Source organism: Sprattus sprattus (assembly GCF_963457725.1).
Source record: "Sprattus sprattus genome assembly, chromosome: 9".
Lineage (NCBI taxonomy): Eukaryota > Metazoa > Chordata > Actinopteri > Clupeiformes > Clupeidae > Sprattus > Sprattus sprattus.
Window position 1 is genome coordinate 10,193,352 of NC_137928.1, and position 19,665 is coordinate 10,213,016.

The 19,665-nt window shown below is 49.3% G+C and overlaps 1 protein-coding gene across 2 annotated transcripts in view; it reads right to left on the reverse strand.

Moving 5' to 3' along the window:
• The window catches only part of tenm4 (teneurin transmembrane protein 4), a gene marked incomplete at both ends in the record, with an annotated part of 136,886 nt that overhangs the window by 15,869 nt on the left and 101,352 nt on the right, over positions 1-19,665 (reverse strand). For both annotated transcript variants that reach the window (XM_080845311.1, XM_080845310.1), the window contains 4 exons: positions 6,545-6,780; positions 10,692-10,864; positions 16,265-17,040; positions 17,160-17,261. In XM_080845311.1, coding sequence (XP_080701437.1) covers positions 6,545-6,780; positions 10,692-10,864; positions 16,265-17,040; positions 17,160-17,261 — 1,287 coding nt within the window. The remainder of the gene's footprint in view (positions 1-6,544; positions 6,781-10,691; positions 10,865-16,264; positions 17,041-17,159; positions 17,262-19,665) is intronic.

Below are 19,665 nucleotides of genomic sequence, written 5' to 3' on the forward strand. Positions count from 1 at the left end.
CTGTCTTTATCTTTCCTTTCCTTTTTTTTATGTAAAGCAAATTGAATTGCCTCTGTGTATGAAATGTGCTATATAAATAATAAGGGCCCAGGGTGACCAATATTGACAGGTCTTCCAACCAGTCAGTGATTTTTCTTCTTTTAAAAGTGGTGGTTTAATCTCATACTTGAGAGAGGCAAGTTCTAGCCAGACAGTTCAGAGGCTAATTAGTAATTAGTCTCCCCCTCTTCTGTGTTCTGTTCTTGACAAAACTAAAAAGCTAACAAAGACTTCACAAGCCGTTACATGCCGGGGAATTCCTGAAGTTCGCAGAGGTTCACAGGGCTGAAAATCAGTTTTTTTCTCCATGCAGTGTGTGTGTGTGTATGCGTGTGTGCACTGCAAACTGATCAATGGCTGCCAGGCTCTGCCAGACGAAGGCTACGGCTCGCAACACTGTCTGGACGAACCGTGCCGCGCCAGTTTGGGTTCCCATGGCGATGCAGGGAGGACACAGACCCCTGACCCTGGACGCATGCTGTGATCAGAGCGTGGCTGTATCGATGGGCTGCTTGCACTAATCCCGCGGGGCCACATCCAGGTCAATGCAGACGGGAGGGGGCCAGGGGCAGCGGTGGTGCTGGAGGTGGGGGGGGGGCAGGCAGGGCCTTTTGTCTGGTGCCTCAGTCTGTGGCACCTCGAATGAACTCACTCTACCCTCTCCCTGAAGGAGGTGAAGGGGAGAATGAAGGGGAGAATGAAGGGGGCACTCCAGCGTCTTATTTCCACCTCATCATAGGCGTCAGGCGGCAGACATACCAGTGCGTAGTGAGGAGGCCTCAGCCACAGCACAAGGAGCCAGCCCAGGACTTTGAAACTGATTCCCATCAAGTGGTTATGGTAGCTGTTAGTCATGGCTTTGGTTCCTAGTTATGAAATTCGAACAGACACACACACACACACAACACACACACACACACACACACACACACACACACACACACACACACACAACACATCTTCTCCCGCCAGGACTGCATTAAAAGTTAATCCCTGACGTGTAAACTGTGACTAGGAAGCATTGCGAATGAGTTTGTCTGTTTTTAATTACATTGTTGCTGTACAGTGCCATACCAGCAGAGCCAGGCTTCACCATGGGGTGCTTCACCCACTCCAGAACAGCCACAAATTCCTCGTCTCGCACACTAGTTAGTGTGGGATTACAGTGCCTACCCGCTGCCTAAAACCACCATCTGGAGCGTTTAGGCGAGGGAAGAGAGAGAGAGCATGTGCTCTAATGAAACGTCGCCTGCCTCTCTCTTCCCTCTGTTCTGCAATATTTCATTCCCTACCCCCCCCCCCCCCCCCCCCCCTTCTGTTTTTTTTTTTTACTCTCCCTCTCCCTCCCTCCCTCCCTCTCACTGCCATCATCGCCATGTCACTCTGATTACTCTGCACTCCTCTTGCCAGGTATGCTGGCACCCAGCTTGGCTCCCGGTTTGGCACAGAGCTTGGCGCGGCTTAACAGAGTTTTAAAACGGCTTTGCGAGCTGTTGTTGGCCTCCGTCCAGTGGCATGGTGGAGGGAGGGAGTGCAGAAGGAGGGAGGGGTGTCCTCTGTCTCTCTACTCTCCCTTTGACTCTCTCGCTCTCTCTCTCACTCTCTCTCTCGCTCTCTCTCTCACTCTCTCTTGGGGTCTCTCTCGCTCTCTCTCGCTCTTACTCTCGCTCTCTCTCTCTCTCTCGCTCTCTCTCTCTCACTCTCTCTTGGGGTCTCTCGCCTGTGAAAGGACAATTACACTGGGGCCAATTAATGTCACTAATACCTAATTGAGAGGATTACTTTACACTAAAAGCAACGCGTCTCATGAATAGGAGCATCCTCCTGGGGTGAGGGGGTTGAAAAGTATGGGGGGGGGTTACCGATCCCTAACAATCCTTTGCTGCTTGCTCACATGATGGTTTCCCAGGGTTACTAGAGCAGAGCGTTTTTTTTTTATCAGTGCCACTCCTTCAACAAAGATTAAGCTTATGGCTGAGGTCAATGAACTGCGAGGATCAATGAACAAAGTGGCGAAGATCAGTCAAAAAAGTTGGGTCCGACATATTTCTTTTTATGCAGCAATTACACACCTGAGGGAGGTTTTCTTTTCTTCCCTTGTTCAAAACACCCAGAGGGATGGAACAGAGTCAACAATCAGGCCCCTTGTCACATCAGGAAGAGAAGAGGTGAGGGTTGTAGAGGGAAAAAAGGAGAAAAGGTAGGCAGCTTAGAGAAGGGGGGGGGGGGGGGGGGGGGGTGAAGGGGGATTCTGAAATTCCATAAAGTGGAATGGGAGGGGGAGGGTCCTGGATCCTTGTACCGGGCCCGGCTCAGCAGCAACCCAATGGGCTGGAAAAAAAGCCCTTTTGGCAGAGATGCCAGTCCTCGAGAGAATGGAAACCCACTGAATGGAAATGTTTTAAATTGGACACTCCCTTAAACAGGTCAGGCTTACGGATAGCAGATAGGCCAGAAAGGATTGTGGGAGGTTTTTGAGAGCACAGAGAGGCAAACATCTCAAAATGGCTCCCTGGAATTGAACACTCTAGAGGGGGGACTTAAGGGGTATTGAATGTTTGCACATTAATTGGACTTACTAATTAAATGATGCTGTTGTGCAAAACAACCCCTCCAATGACTCCAGAGATTGGTAACAACCATCTTTTAATAAACTGCTCGTCTCGACCACAGACTGCTCAGATCATCATATGCGTGATTAAAATGACAGTTGTTGAAGGGGGCGTCTCATTTGTTTTCATCAACGCAATCAATTATTCATGCACTCATAGCATATTCAGAGCCCCTGACGAATCTAATAAGTTTGATTCCCTTTTTGTAGCCTCATTAAAATCAAATTAGTAATTTTGTGTTGATTCTCAAATTCAATATTTGCTCTCCTTGCAGTTTCTGATATAAAAAAAATAAAAAGCGTTACGGCTACTTCAGAGATAAGAGTTTTTAATCTTATTTGTTCAGCGTCCGATTTGTCTCTCCTTAGAGCAAACAAACAGTCTGACGCTGGCTCATCACACACACATGCAAACACACACACGCGCATACACACACACACGCACACACACACACACACACATCCTGTTTGTTTGAAGGCAATACAGGACGCATTTTCTAATAACGCAGCGTAAACAAAAAGAGAACAGTCAATACAGAGGCCGTGTATCTGCCATCCACAGTTTGTGCAGCAGTGGGCCTCTTTGGTGGAAAACACATCACTCCAGTGTCCTCCCTTCTGCACATTTCCCTGACACACACACAGACACACACACACACACTTACACATACACACGCCTTCACTCAGAACATAAGTCTGTCTGTATGTTTGTCTCTCTGTCTGTCCTGTGTAAGTGTACTAACAGACAGAGAGACAAACACACACACACATACACACACACACACACACACACACACACACACAGTACACACACACACACACACACACACACACACACACACACACACACACACACACACACACACACACACACACACACACACACACACACACACACACAAACACTCTCACACACACATTCACGCAACATTGTGAAAGCCCTTTCCCTGACAAGCAGCCTGGTTTCCATGGAGAGAAGAGGAGAGGAGAGGAGAGGAGAGGAGAGGAGAGGACAGGACAGCAGAGGAGGGGAGAGGAGTCTCTGTAGCCAGGTACTATAAATCATGTGCTATGTGCTGGCCTGTGGTGGCCGTGGTAACTGGCACGTGTCACAGTCACCCGGGGTTTGAGAGGCCGGTCCGCTACTGACCCATTTAACTTCAGGGACATATCTCGCAAGCTCAACCATGACACACACACACACACAAGCACACAATACTACTGTATATACAACATCATTACTCAACCACCTACACACACTTGAACCCAAACTGAGCCTATATAATTCATAGGCATACCCTGAGTATCGTTTTAATCTGTTTTACCCAACCTCTGCAAAACGCATTCTACCACACACTGCCACAGACTGACACATACCTACACCCACACACACACACACACACTCACCCTCCCAACCATTGACATAATATCACTTGACATGTGACTCAAGGTCGCTTGATGGTTCTGGCTCTGAGGCACCCCAACCCCCGCCCGTCTCCCCCCCAGGCCTCCATTAGTCGGCTCCCCTGTCCCTGTCCCCCCGGGGCCCTGTTGGCGGCTACATACATTAGCACCTCTCACTGCTACAGATCACACAGCCACAGTGAAACAGACAGTGTCAGAAACACAGACACAATGCCACTACACGATTAGCCGTGGCGCTTTAACGCTTGCAAAGGCGCTACCACTTTAAGCTCTCTACCACACGCCACCTCCCCCCACCCCACCTCACCCCCAAAATGCATCGGAAATCCCAAACCTCTCTGTGCCAAGGATCAGGTTTGCTTACAAAACACTGCCTGAGAAAGAGCAAGGAAAAGGGCAAATGCACAGAGGAGGGATAAAGGGGGTGTTCTCAGCTCTGCCCCCTTATTGGCTGCGATTGCGTTACGGTTCAAGTCACAAATGGGTCATTTAGCTGGCTTCCTGCGCTGGGTCTGCAGGCCGCTGTGGTCCCCCCTCCATAAGGGCTGGAGAACAGGCGTCATTACCGCGCGGGGGAACCGGCATGCCAAAGCTGCTCGCCAACTGGGTCACGTAGACTGATTGGTTCTGAACTACCTCCTCAGAGAAGTTTGACTGCGAAGCTCAAATTAATGGCAACGCACCGTTTTTAAGAAGCTTTTTATCCTGGCTTTCTTGAACTCCTGGATGGAGACTTTGAGGTGTATGACAGTATGACGACAAGAAGTCAGTTAACGCTCTTTCCCTGAGCACTACACACCCTTCAGAACTATGATAATGTGCATCACCTCATACTAGCATTTCCCAAAGCTACTCATTTAGCCTAGCAAGGTGGCAGGGCCTTGTTAAATGAACCACTGCTATGACACACAGCCTCCAAGCTAATGTCACACTGTGTTTATTAATACATGTTGGAGGGATGTCTGATGGGGGACCATTACAGCAATACGTTAGGCCCGAGTATCTAGTCAAACGCAGCAGTTGCATAGACAGTTTGCAGCTTGGTGGGAATAGCCAAGATGAAGAGCATCCATTAGCAAAACTGTGAGACACCTGCATCTTCCCCATCACTCCTTTTCCTTCTCCCCCCCCCCCTTTTTCCTTACGGTCGCCCGTGGTAACGACCTGACCTGCCGGGGTCAATGAGGCGCAGCCGCGCTGTGATGGATTTCACCTGTGACACGTATGACCTTGACTGGGTGGACTTGGCTAGCTTCGCTCCCCCCCGCCCGCCCCTCACCTAGCGTGTGCCCCGGCTCTGAACACGGCCAATCACAACAGCCATCTCTCCTGCCTGCCCTGACAGGTGCAGCCAGTCCAATCTGCTCTCTGCAACGCTACAGCGCGCCTCCATGAAGAGAGAGAGAGAGCGACAGAGAGAAAGAGCGATAGAGAGAGAGAGAGCGAGAGAGAGAGACAGAGAGAGAGAGAGACAAAGAGAGAGGTAGAGAGAGAGAGAGCGAGAGACAGAGAGAGAGAGAGCGAGCGAGGTAGTGAGAGAGAGAGAGAGACAGTGAGAGAGAGAGAGAGAGAGAGGTAGAGAGAGAGAGAGACAGTGAGAGAGTGAGAGAGAAAGAGAGAGAGCAAGAGAGAGAGCGATAGAGCGAGAGCTAGAGAGAGAGAGGGAAGCGTGGAAATCGCAATGGAGAAGTGATTACGCGCTGAGCCATGGATGCTCCCTCCGAGCTCACAGATGTAGTGATGATGGCAGCTCGTTTTCAAAAGAGTGGCTGGGGACTGGAGTCCCATGGAACCCAGTGGGGAGGAGAGAGAGAGAGAGACGACGGCTGGACACGCATGAGAAGACAAGATGCCTTGATGATGAAACGCCTAAATAAGCCTAACTATTGCCTCATTAGTCAACTGTGTGTGTCTGTGTTTGTATGCTTGTGCTTATCAACAGTGATTTAACTCTTTAGTGTGAGTGTGTGCTTGTGAGAGAAAGATGTTTATGCAGGCATAATTATGAGCTTTTATTGTCTAATTTATTAATTTTGCATTAATTTTTTCCTTATAGTGTGGTAGTCCAAGGATATTTTGTACAAAATGTGTTGCAACTTTGCTGACATTTGCTTATATTGACATGTATGGATCAATTGATCTGCAAGGGTCTAGAGATGTCTTAGTAGGGGACTGTATATGATCCTGCAGTGCACAGCTGCAAAATCATTTGTCACTGCACTGCAATGTCTTGTGCAGGGGTGGACAGCAACAAAGTATATTTACTTGAGTACTGTACTTAAGTTTGATTATCTTTCATTATCTATCTATTAATCTTTTTGGAAACTTAAAACTTGTACCCCACTACATTTCTATGATCTGACTGAAACAGTGATTTGTGAACAGTGATTCTCGTTCCGTCTGCTTTTCTTTTAAATGATTGTGCGTGCGTCTGTGTGAGCATGTCCAAGACTGCGGTGCTGGTCGTACCCTGAGCCGGCGGCCGTAGACGGTGACCTGGCCGCGGGCCTGCTCCTTGCGCTGCCTCCACTCCACCAGGTTGAGGCCGTTGTCAATGGGCAGCGTCACGTTGCGCTTGCTGACGGTGGGGTTGACCGTGCCGGCCAGCAGGTGGGGCTCTGTGTGCAGGGACACCTCCATCCCGTTAGCCAGGACCAGCCGCAGCGAACCGTCCAGACCGATGTAGTAGCTGTTACGCACTTGCTCTGTGGAGAGGGGACAGAGAGACAGACAGACAAAGAGAGAGAAAGAGAGAGAGATGGAGAGAGAAAAGAAGACATCGAATTAGTCTGCAGAGTTCTACAAATGTTTCCATAACTGCTTGTGTTTATCATGCTTGATATTAACTGCATAACAGGCAGGAGAGAGAGAGAGAGAGAGAGAGAGAGAGAGCGATGCATGTGGAGTGAAGGGTCTGCCATTATAGAATCAGCTCCGGTCTCCCTACAGCGATGGTAAAGGTTACCATGAGAGTGTGTGTCAGTGTGCTGAGGCTGAGCTTGTCATTGATATGACACTATGGCCTTTACGAGGGGAGGCTCGCTCCAGTGTATGCATGCTGACGACGTATCATGCATGAGTATGGAATTAGATACGTGCCCGGAGATCCATCTACTAACATTTACAAGTCAACTTAGTCACTGGGTGATGAGGAGCGACCATGAAGGCAGTCACGTCTGATTAATGACCTTTTCCAAAGCTCCGCTGATGACACAGTTATGCCGGGCATAGCAACTGGGCGGAAACTTCAAACAGAGGAGAGCAACAAAAAGAGTGTCTCAAAATGGCTGTGGGGAGACATGACACGCTGGCTTCCTTCCCCCTAAGCTGTTATTGCAGGACCAGAGGCGGTGTTCAAAACTCAATTTGCTGCTGTGAGGCGAGACAGCAGGTCGTCAGGGAAACGGAAGTTTGCAAACATCCCTACCCTGCAGCCCTGACGGATGGGACACAAGCTGGGAGGAATGAGGAGAGCGACGGGGGGAGACTGATAGACAGAGAGAGAGAGAGAGAGAGAGAGAGAGAGAGGGAGAGAGAGATGGATAGAGATACTATAACAGAGAGAGAGAGAGCGAGAGAGAGGGATGGAGAGATAAAGAGAGCGGGAGAAGGAGAAGTTGAGAGCAGGACTGTAAGACAGTGATAGAGAGAGAAGGTGAGCAGGAGAAGAGGAGACGGAGAGAGAGAGAGAGAGAGAGAGAGAAAGAGAGAGGGAGGTATAGATGGAGAAGACCATCAGCCCGGTGCTGATTGGCCCATGGACGCCGCTGGGCTTGAAATAAATCTGGAGCTCGCTGCCTGCCTGTCAGCCTCCCCCGGGTGGTGGAACAGTGCGGCGCTCCCGAGTCCTGGCGTTCCGTCGCTCCCGAGTCCTGGCGCAGCCGAGCGGTGAGTAATACCCGCTGCTGCTGCCACCGGTTTGGAATCCACAAGCTGTCTGTCACTCAGGCACCCCGGCAACGGAGCGCCACTGTGACAGGGGCACCGGCAAACGAGCGAGCACCGCCCTCATTAGCTGCAGACGTAAGCAAGCGGCTCGTCAGGTGAAATGCTAATTGCAGTGATGAAAAAAAGAAAAGACACACGACGGCACTTCAGCCTGCGGAACGGGACCGAGGGGGCCTGTCGATCGGCGAGCCGCACCGGCTCGTACACAGCAGGACTTGTTTGTGAGGGATACACCATTTGACAAACAACAGCTCACTGATTCGCCTGCACTCACACATCACACATTTGGGGTTCGACTGGCACGCTGAAGGGCAGTGCAGTTGCCGAGACGATGCGGCCATCCACGTCGGTAGCATAAAAAAGGTCACGGGTTCATCTCCGTGGGAGTGTGATTACTGATGAAGCCTCCGATTTTCATACGGAGCGGAGCCAGCCCCTCTTAATAAAGGCGTTGGCTAAGTGGCCATGAGTACCAACGTTATGTAAAAATCCACCACATGAGAAGAGCCCTCGGAGAGGCGGCACGAAAGCTAGTCTGAACTCGACTGAGCTCAGCAGTGGCACTCTGCGCAAACAGAGGAGGAATAAAGTGGATGAGAAAAGAGCAGAGGAGAGGAGTGAGGGGGGACGACCTTGTTCTGACTTACGCCCTGGCCTGCCTCGCTGGGTTCTGACACTTTGGAGGTAGCGTACGGGGGGCCGCAGGGGGTCCTCGCAGAGGAGAGGAGAGGAGAGGAGAGGAGAGGAGAGGAGAGGCTGCCCTTCAGGCTGCCCGAGCGAGCGACGAGAGTCCGGCAGAGGCTCGTAGGAGCACGGCTCTGACGGGGGCCCTCCTGTTCTAATGCATGCATGAGATTCAGCAGTGACTGCACCAGAAACCTCCGAGAGAAAAAACAGTACACAGAGGTACGGTGGCTCACAGGAGATAAAAAAGAGAGGGAAAAACGCATGCCGGAGCTATGCTTAGAATTCCCATGGTATCTTCTTTGTGGAGAAAAAGATCACATTCCTTCTCCTTCAGGTCTACAGAGATTCTCTGAGGGGGAGCTTTGGAACGGTAGCTGGTATGGTAAAAAAAAAAATGCCTTGAGGCGTGGACACAAAGAGAGGACACAGTGGACACAGGCACACACCCACACACACACACACTCACACACACACACACACACACACACACACACACACACACACACACACACACACACACACACACAGGCACAAACTCACACAGCAGGATATGATGGATACATACACACACACACCATCATACACAATCATAAGCACACAGCGGGATACAAGTTGCCCATATCACAAGGTCAGTACATGTGTGTGAGTAGACAGACTGAGGGGGGAGGGGAAAGGGTGTGCACACACACACACACACAGAAAGAAAGAAAGAGAGAGAGAAAGAAAGAGCGAGGGAGAGAGACAAGAAAAAGAGAGAGCAAACGAATGGAAAGCCACCAAGCTAATGGAGGTGTCTGTGGTTTATTAATTAAGTAGGGGGCTGTCTGGCTCTGAGCCTCTCTCTTAGTGAAGCAGATGTCCAGAGCAAGGTCAGCCCACTGAGATGACCACTCCATTCAACCTCAGCGCAGTGCCACCAGGACCTGTCACTTCCACTTACACACACACACTCACACACACACACACACACACACACACACGCGCACAAATATAAAAGCATAAAAATGAACTTACTTGCTTGCATGCCAACATGCATACATACACTTGCAAGCATACATGCGCAAACACACATAAAGACGGACATACCCAACACGCCAACAATGCGCACACACATTCACACACAAACACAATGTCCATTGGGCCCCACCCCAGATCAATGTGTGTGGGCTGGCCAGCCTTTGCAATCAAAAGCCAGTGAGGGAGGAAGGAAAATGGAGAAAAAAAAAATCTTTACGGCCTCTCATAGAGGGATGTGTGGCGGCCCCGAGTTCAAAGCCCTCCATTGGCAATCAATGAGGGCCAGCAGGTCGGCCCACAAAGCAGGATATGAAAATGCCAAAGCAGGCAAGAACAAACTAGCCCCTGCCTGCCTCCGCCCCCTCACCATCAACTTGCACCCACCTTCCGGGCACCTAACCTCACCCCCGCCCTGTCAATGCCATGGCACGGGTTCAGTCTTTTAAATAGAGGGGTGACTTGTGCCAACCAGCTGCCACCTCCACCCACTGCAGCAGAGATGTGTGGGACAGCGTAATCAATAGCTTCTTCTCATTGCCATTGGACGGGGGGGGGGACCTGTGGAAGGGGACGTGCTGAGGGACCAGCTCCTCTGAGAGGGGGGGAATGAGGCAGCAGTCCTTCAAGCCATAACAAACATCAATGGACCAGACACACTTGAGCTAACACAGTGACATGGAGTTGGTGAACACTCAGTCACACACAAGGTGTTGCTGTCTGTGTGTGTGTGTGAATGTGTGGGGTATTTGGGAATGCATGTAAATAACCTACATCAGAAGTAATTGTGCATATGCAAGAGCTTAAGTGTGTGTGTGTGCGTGTGTGCATGGGTGCAGTGCAGACACATCGGTGCCTGTGTGGGAGTGTGTGTGTGTGTGTGTGTGTGTGTGTGTGTGTGTGTGTGTGTGTTGGCGCGCTGCATGCATATGTGTTTCCTGTCTGTTTCCCGTGGTCCAGTCCCTACCCTGCATGAGCGTGTAGAAGGTTCCGGAGGCGGAGAGGTTGGTGGTGATGGTGATGTCTTCCTTGTTGGAGCCCTCGGTCTGGACCCTGACGGAGCTGTCCATGTCACTCCGGTAGCTGCTCACTCTGCCCGTCGGGTAGGTGACATTCGTCAGGCGCCCGTAGCTGTCATACCTGCAGAGCGTAGAGAGACCGTAGACACGGCCGGGGCGAGGCAAGGACGGAGAGGAGGAGATGGAGGGGAAAAGGAGTCGGGTGGAGGGATGACAGAAAAAGAGAGAAAGACAAAAAGAAATGACATTGCGGGAGGATGAGGAATGGGGGAGGGAGAGGGGGAGAACAGACAGACAGACAGAGAGAGAGAGAGAGAGAAAAGAGTGAACAGTGTTTCTTTTTCTGAGGGCATGCACTTTAATCCTTGAGGTGAACCTAATAACAACAGAGGAGGAAAAAAAATGAACCCATAAATAATAAATAATAAATCATACATAAAAGATATTTCCCTCTTCACTTATAATGAAACACTCCAGCAGTCTGAATAATGCTCTGGTCCAGAACGACTCGCCCATAGACATGAAAGAGGGGAGAGAGCACTCATCAGAGTCAGGTTTACATACCCTTCATTATTATAGGCAGCATTAGCACTCGCAGTAGAGCATCACATGGAGACTTCCCATTTGTCTTCAACAGCATGGCTCGCGAAATATTCCGTTTTCCAGTCAGGCTACCAAAAGACCCCATCCGACTAGCTATCATTAACTATACAACAGTTAAGTCCAGACGAACAATTTATGATTGGCCAAGAGGAATTCCACGAGTGGAGATATCCTGGTATAACCCCACACTGGCTCTTCACTGCTAGTACTGCACTCCCGACTTGAACCGTTGAAATGTACGACGGCAACATTCTATTCATTCAAAGCGCGAGAGCATAATGGCAGAGAGCGATTTCATAACGTTACATTTGACAGTTTTCGAGTGAGGAAAAAATGGACAAGGGGGAATGTACAAGTTAAAATGCAACTTGTGAGTGTACAAATTAGTGTGCACAGAGTTCTCTTTGCTGAGTAATGGGTGAGTGCACAGCGCATTACCTCTCTGAATCAACTTCTACAGAGTAAAAGTTTTCTTTGCTGAGTAATGTTTGATGCCAAAAACAATATTTATTGAGGTGGAAAATAAATAAACCAAAAACTCATATTCCATAATTCATTTTGGGCAACAAAAATCTGAAAAATGCCTGCCTGAAGGGCTACCAGGGGTTTAAAAATGAAGCGAGCCCCGGACAAATTCAGAGAGGCAGCAGAGCCAAAGGGCACAATGAAGACATGAAGGGATGAGTTGTTCCTGGTTCTGTCGTCAAGAATGACTGCCGCACCAAAAACACAAAAATAGTGTGTGAGTGTTTTTGTGTGTGTGGGTTGTTAATTTGGTTGGGTGCATGCATATCTGTTTGTGTGTGTGTGTGTGTGTGTGTGTGTGTGTGTGTGAATATGGACACCAGCATGTGAAGGGACATGTGTGTATAAGGAGAGGAGAGGGGCAGAGAGAAAGTGAGATCGTTTTGGGTGTGTGTGTGTGTGTGTGTGTGTGTGTGTTTGTGTGTGTGTGTGTGTTGCCATATTGTGCTAGTCTCTGATGAAGAGAGAAAACAATCTGCTTCCACAGACGAGAGGGAGTTCTGGTTGTGTATCTTCAGCTCTTTCCCAAACCTGTTGTTGCACCACATCCTGAGAGGTCAACCTGCGTGACTCAGAGATCATCATTAAGAGCATCTCCAGTCTCTCTCCACTCGCCCGTCCAAGAGCAAGCAAATTTACATCGCCCGCCAGGGAGGGAACACAGACTTTTATCTGCTGGGCAAAACTTTCATCTGAAGAGCCACTCACTGACGTAAAAAACAACAGACAAATAGATGAGATAGCAAAAGAGCTCTTCGTCTTACAGTGCTCCCCCCAAAAAAATAGCCCTGTGTCTTCTGCGGTTATCGAAATATCAAATATACATATAAAAAAAACGACTGCGTCTGACTGTGGGGTTGAGAGAGACAAAAAGAGAGAGAGGAAATAGACATAGAGTGCTTGAGATGGAGGGAGATAACATTTCCCCAGATGAATCAAATCACAGGCACTTTGCTGTAGAGACTGTTGCGACTGTGGCAGAGATACCCAGTGTGAGGGGAGGGGAGGGGAGGGGAGGGGAGAGCCTCACGGCAGCATCAGTGGCATACAGAGATGTACGGATGCAAAGCTCCTCTAATTTCACACGGGTCGGGTGCTACCCCATCCACAGTGGCTCAGTGCATGACACAGACAGAGGAAAAGGGTGTACTAAATGGCCGCCTCACTGCAGACTACAGGCGCAGACACGGGCTTCTCTTCACATTGCACCAACAGGGGAAATCTCCAGACTGAAACGATGACAAAACCAACACAAATAATAATAATAATAAAAATGAATAGTAAGTGAGTAAAATGTAACACGCAAGTAAGAAAGGGGAATACACTCGCTAAGAAAGTCCAACCAGAGGAACAACGGCGCGTCTTACAAACGCCACAGTGACGGACTGCTGTGCACTGCCCCAAGACTGTGCTGCTGCTTCAGAGTGGCCCTGCAGTTGTGGAGGCTGGGAGCTTCACCATCTGACCCCCCTCTCATGCCCTCCTGCCACCTCAACACACACACCCACACACACACACACACACACACACACACACACACACACCCACACACACACACACACACACACACACACACACACACACACACACACACACACACACACACACACACACACACACACACACACACACACACACACACACACACACACACACACACACAGACCCCTCAAATCTCCAGCCTCTCCCTAGCTGCTGGTGTGTGTCTGGCTTTGATCAGTGACCCATAACCCCTCAGTCTCTCTGCAGGGTCCAGAGCAGGAAGAGTGAAAGAGAGAGTGAGAGAGAGAGAGAGAAGGAGAGAGAGAGGGAGAAAGAGAGAAGGAGAGAGAGAAAGAGAAAGAGAGAGAAAAGGAGAGAGAGAAAGCTCTGGCTGCTCTGAGACCTACAGCCGGCCCAGCTCACACTGAGAGGCCTATTAGCCAGGTTCTGCTGGACATGAGAGTACACACATGCACCTGCTCAAGCACGCACAGCCACACACATACACACACACACACACACACACACATAAGATATGGAGCACCTGGGGTTCCCCTTGGATCCCCCCCCCACGTCTCATGCTCAGCCTTTGACCTTACACCACTACCAAAGCCAGCTGTACACTCCACTCACACACAATCATAACCCTCTCAGCACACACACACACACACACACACACACACACACACACACACAAACACGCACGCACACACACAGGATGAGCATACACATGCCTCTGCAGCTAGCTCAATCCAGAAAGAGGCCAGTCTCCTGGAGTGCTGAAACGTTTCGTCACCCTCTTGGATGTTTATTTTACTTATTCAAATCTATTTCTGTGGAGTGACCCAACTGATGCGGTCTGGCTCAGGAAACCTTAATCTAGAACGGAGCGTCTCGTTTCTGCCTACGATCCAATCTATCAACTGGCCAACATATGTCCAAGACTGGCAGCACCGGCTGCCAACTGCCCACAACATGAGGCAGCCTAATCCACAAAGGTCTGTTTGCAGTCGGTAATTGTGCAAATTATTTGGCTTTGTTGCCTTGTACCACTTGATTAGATAAGAAATAAACAAACAAACAGATAAATAAATACAACATGCACAAAGCCAAACAACAGGCTGAAAGGTCAAGTGGAGCTTAACGGCGAGTGATTTGTTTACTTTGTGCTCTGCGACTCTGATATTTACAGGTGAACCTCAGTAAAAGGGCATCTGCCTACTATACCAGTCACCAATGCAGCAGGAGAGCAGAGCCACTCCACTATCCACAAACAATGACAGGAACCAAAACAATTGGAGGAGCGCTATCTGTATGGGAGCGGGAGAACAAGATGTGCCGTTTCTGCTTTGCGTGTGGTGGGCGGCTAGTGGCGGTGGAAGTTCAGCCCTGCATCATTCCATCCGATAACAATTGCCGCTTCGAACAGGGTAAAGGCGGCGTAATTAACGAGCTCAGGTGCACGGCGCGATAAAAAGCAGTGTGCGGCTAACTAGAATGGTCTGCTGGCCGCATGCGTGTCTCTTCAGAAGACAGATAAATGCTCCGACTTCCTGCGCGTTACTGATGGGGGAAGGGGGGTATTATGCCGTTGACCCCTCGGGTAAGGACCTGACCTTCAAAGCTAATTATGCAAGCGCAACGAGAGGAGCGTTTCATTACATGCAAGACTTTGTTTTACCCAAGGGGCGAACGCGCGTGTGTGTGTGTGTGTGCGCAATGGTAAAATCTAATTGCCCAGAAAAATACCATACATGAAACCTACAAATGGGAAACGTTGTGTTGTTACATTCAATGTATTTTGCACATATTGAGATAATACATTTGTGTTTGTGATTTTGTGATTTAATTTCCTTGTGAGGGAGACAAACATAAATTAAAAGGGAGGTGTAAGGATAGATAATGAATTGTAGCCCAATTACAGGAATAAGATGCTATCGGGTTATAAACCAGACACGTCTATCTTTAAAAAGGCCTAGTGGTCCTGCTTTCGCCATTTTTGCAGTGGAGAGTTGACCCCTGTTTATAAAAATATAAAACAAATCTTTATTCTTTTGATGGAACCTGCATCCCTTAGTAGCCTTCACTAGCCAATGCATTTTCTGGACTTACTGTTTAAATGTGATAAAACTTGTTAAACGAAAATGGCTGATAAAATCCTCCACCTTTCAAATATCAAATGCCAACATTTCACTTGTGCTGGTAAGAGCGTCTGACAAAAAAATCAGGAACCCTACAAAAAAAGAGCCAAAAGGAGCTTTATTGTGTGCACTCATGACTTCTAAACTGGGATAAAATATGTGCTAAATTAGTTTCCTTAAAAAAACCTCCTTAATCCTGTTTTGTGTGATTACAGCAAACAGGATTATACACTTGAGAGCCCCTCTCTTTTCCTTCACAGGTGAGAACCGCAAATTCAAAATGAATGACAGAAATATTTGAAGGAAACATATCAGGTCCCTGAGCCAATAACGACGAGAGCGAAGAGAGAATAAATTCTCAGCAAATATTTGTCCCTGTCAGAGCCAACTTTGAAAGGAACTACTCTGCACGAACGTGCCTGGAATCCAGGATTGGCCAAGCAAGCACCGCTAGAAACACCAATTTAGGGACTGTCTCCATAGTAACATGCCACCCCCACCACCACAAACAGTACCAGCAAAATCCTTTTAGAAGTGGAAGGCCTGCCTGTACAGGGTCTCACACTGTGTGAATGAGCTGCAATTAATACAACAACACAAGAACCAATACAAGCTTCAATACAAGCTTTTAACCACAATCGACTCTGCTAGATGCCATAACCACAACACGGAAGGACACTTAAACAACATACCATGGGTTCTTGAAAGAGCAAAAAGTGGAGAATTCTTTCAAACAAAACCACTAAAATAAATCGACTTTTTTCACTTACTCATAGAAAGTGGTCCAGCCGTCCTCGTCGCTCATAGTGGCGAGGAGCCCCGAGCTCCCGTGGTAGGTCATGATGGCCAGCTCGTGCCCCTGGGCTGCCACGCTCTTCAGGGCGTTGTTGGTGCCGATGGTGAACCAGAAGGTCTGCCCGTCCGGTGCCATGATCCAGAGGGGCATGCTGGTGGCATCACGGCGGATGGTCACCACGTTCTTGTTGAGGTCGGTTACGGTGCCCAGGTCGCCCTCGCCGGTGTAGGTCAGGTTGTAGATGTAGTCACCAGTGGTGAGGCTCTGCGTGTAGATGTGGCTGCCGTTGGCGTCGAACAGGTAGAGCTCGTCGTCGATGGGCGACGTCACCTCGTACATGTTGAGCGGGCTCAGGAAGGGGCGGTTGCGGCGCACATAGCGGATACGCACGTTCCCGAGGTCGGCGATGAACAGCTCGCCGTCGGCTGACACCGCCAGTGAGGAGGGCGCGTACAGCCGTGCGTCCTTGGCGTAGCCCTCGTCGCCGGAGTAGCAGTCGCAGTTGGGGTCGCTTTTGCAGTCGCAGCCACTCGGGGAGCCAGCCACCAGCGAGATCTCGCCGCTGGTCGACACCTGCCGCACACGGTTCACCTTCATATCATCCGTCTCGGCGATGTAGAGCACGCCACTGTGCGAGACCGCCAGGGCGTTTGCCGACTCCAGCGTGGCATGCACCGCCACTTTGCTTACTAGGAAGTGGTCGATGCCGGGAACCTGGCAGTGCATAGGACGGCCAGCCACAATGCGCACCTAGACAGAGTTAAGAGAGATAGACAGACAGCAGACAGAAAGAACAGAATAGAGCATTTCAGAGACATGGACTATTTGATCCGGAGCAGTAATACATGTAGACATGACCTCGTGGTTACCTGGTGGTTCTCAGAGATCTGGAGCACTACATTGTTGTCCAGAACATACAGAGAGTTGTCCATGGGGCTCACCGCCAGGTCAGTCGGCCACTCCAACCGCACCTGAGGGAGGGGCAGAATAGGGGCAATAAGCACAAACTCGCGTAGTTCTGAAAACGCGAACAAAAAAAGACATTGTTCGCTAAATCTGCCTGTTTTAGCTCTCATCTCAGAGGACAGGCATCCTTGAGACAAAAAAAATAAAAAGGCAGAGTGAGTCAGTGGAGTTTATATAAAGGTTATCCACCAGAGGGGAGGCAGAAGAAGTCAGGTGGAGCATTTTTCTACGCCTGAGAGCCTCCGAGGGCAGAACAATTCATACCGGAGTGCTGATCATCCGATAAAAGAACGAGGAAAATGGACGCCCACGGTGCGGCTAAAACGGGCAGCACAGGAAATACACGATTTATCTATAGATCCAAGGTTCACATCAAGGTGTGTGTGTGTGTGTGTGTGTGTGTGTGTGTGTGTGTATGTGTGTGTATGTGTGTGTGTGTGTGTGTATGGTGTGTGTGTGTGTGTGTGTGTGTGTGTGTGTGTGTGTGTGTGTGTGTGTATGTGTGTGTGTATGTGTGTGTGCTGGGGGGGGGTCGGGGCAGAGGAAAACAAAGTCAAATGATCAGATTAACCCCGACCACTAGAGCGAGGCATTGATCATGTGGAGTCTGTGTGCCAGAAAGCATGTGTGTGTGGATCTGTCAGCGCGCCCACCGAGCCGGTCCTGAGCTCATTTATAAAGCCCAGTTGTTTGTTCACAGTGGTGAACAAAGTCCTTGAAAAACAAAACCAGACTCCCCAATCACAGCCAGGCAAGCTTTCCTTTTTGTCTCCAATACGCTGACTTATTGTTCTGTGAACTACACGGCCGGCTTTTTTTGAACACAGGGAAACGGCTGTATCCAACCTATTTGCCGCACTGCCCAGCTTCCACACAGAGCTAAGCTAAGTGGGGGGGGGGGGGGGGGGGGGGGGGGGGGGAGTCTCAAATGTCTGATTTCGTCTGTAGTGTTGGCAAGGAAACTGGATGGGCTGTGATTAAAAGTCTGGTTTAATATTCTGGCAGCAAAGGGGAAAGATAAAAAACCTTAACAGGAACGTGTACATACTAGCAGATACAGATGGATTTAAGTAGAGAGAAATTGATTTGGACGGATTTGAGTGGTTATGCATGCTCTTTGTTTTTCAAATGGAAATCACCTTACAGATGATTGCTGTCTTCCCAAGAACTTACGGCAGTTGAGCAAGTATTTCTCTGGTTTACAGTGTGTTATTCTGCCTCCAAACTGTCCAGGAAATTGTCAGGAGGTGTAAGCACCGAGGTCTGCACTAACGCAGGTGGCATTGAGTTTTTAACCTATTTCACTGCTCACCAAACCATGAAGAGACCACAGATTTAGTCACATTTCAGGGAAATCATCATCCCTTGAAGGATGTTTGACTACTATAAGAAACAGGTCTGGAAACAGTCACTACAGGCCGCTGTTTCTGAAACTATTTACAGTGCAAAGCTTTATAAGGTTTGAAGGTTTTGGTCAGGCACAGAGTGGGCTAACCTTCAACTGACAATAGTTAAACAGTGCATCAGCAAAAAATCTAATAAAAACGTCAAACTGCTGACTTGTGTGAGCGAAACAAGCCTGGGGGAAATCTTTTTTTTTTCCTCTGCAGATAAATGTGAATAAGCAAAGACTTCCGTATTAAACTCCTTTTCACGAGTCCAAAAGATCCCAGGTCTTTTTTCCCCTCTTTCAAACGCCTCTAGCCTCCTATAAAAGGGAACTGGAACCTCAAGCCGCTACATAAAACACAGCCCCACTCAATAACCCCGGCAATGGTTTCTTGGAAATGCTGAGGGCAGTTGATCCTCATCAAACTTGAGCAGTGCCGGCAGTCGGAGCCTTGACGCCCCAGCTGTCGATATATATCTTGAGGAATGCTGTACGATTGATCGAGGGGGGTGGGGGACGACGACTGCTTGGACGTTGGCCCCGGCTTTGGGGCCCTACTGGCTGGCTGGTCCTGGCCGTAGCCGTCTGCCATGGGTGCATTCTGACAGCGGATCAGCCAGTGCTGAATGGGCATGTCAAGCCACACACGCGACTTCACATCGGATCAAATCGCTGCTCTTCATCTCGTGTCAAATGGGCAGAAGCTTTATGCAGTCTGACGTGCAGCGTCACATGGTCTTACACCCCCACACATGTTCACACACACACACACACACACACACGAACACACACACACACACACACACACACACACACACACACACACACACACACACACATGTATGCACACATACACCCTCTCCCGCATACTCTGACACATGCACATGCACATACACATACACATGTACACACACACACACACTGAAATATATGTGCGCACACACACAAACACATACACACACTCTCTGAAACAAACACACACACACACACACACACACAGCATTCCCCTCACAGTAAAC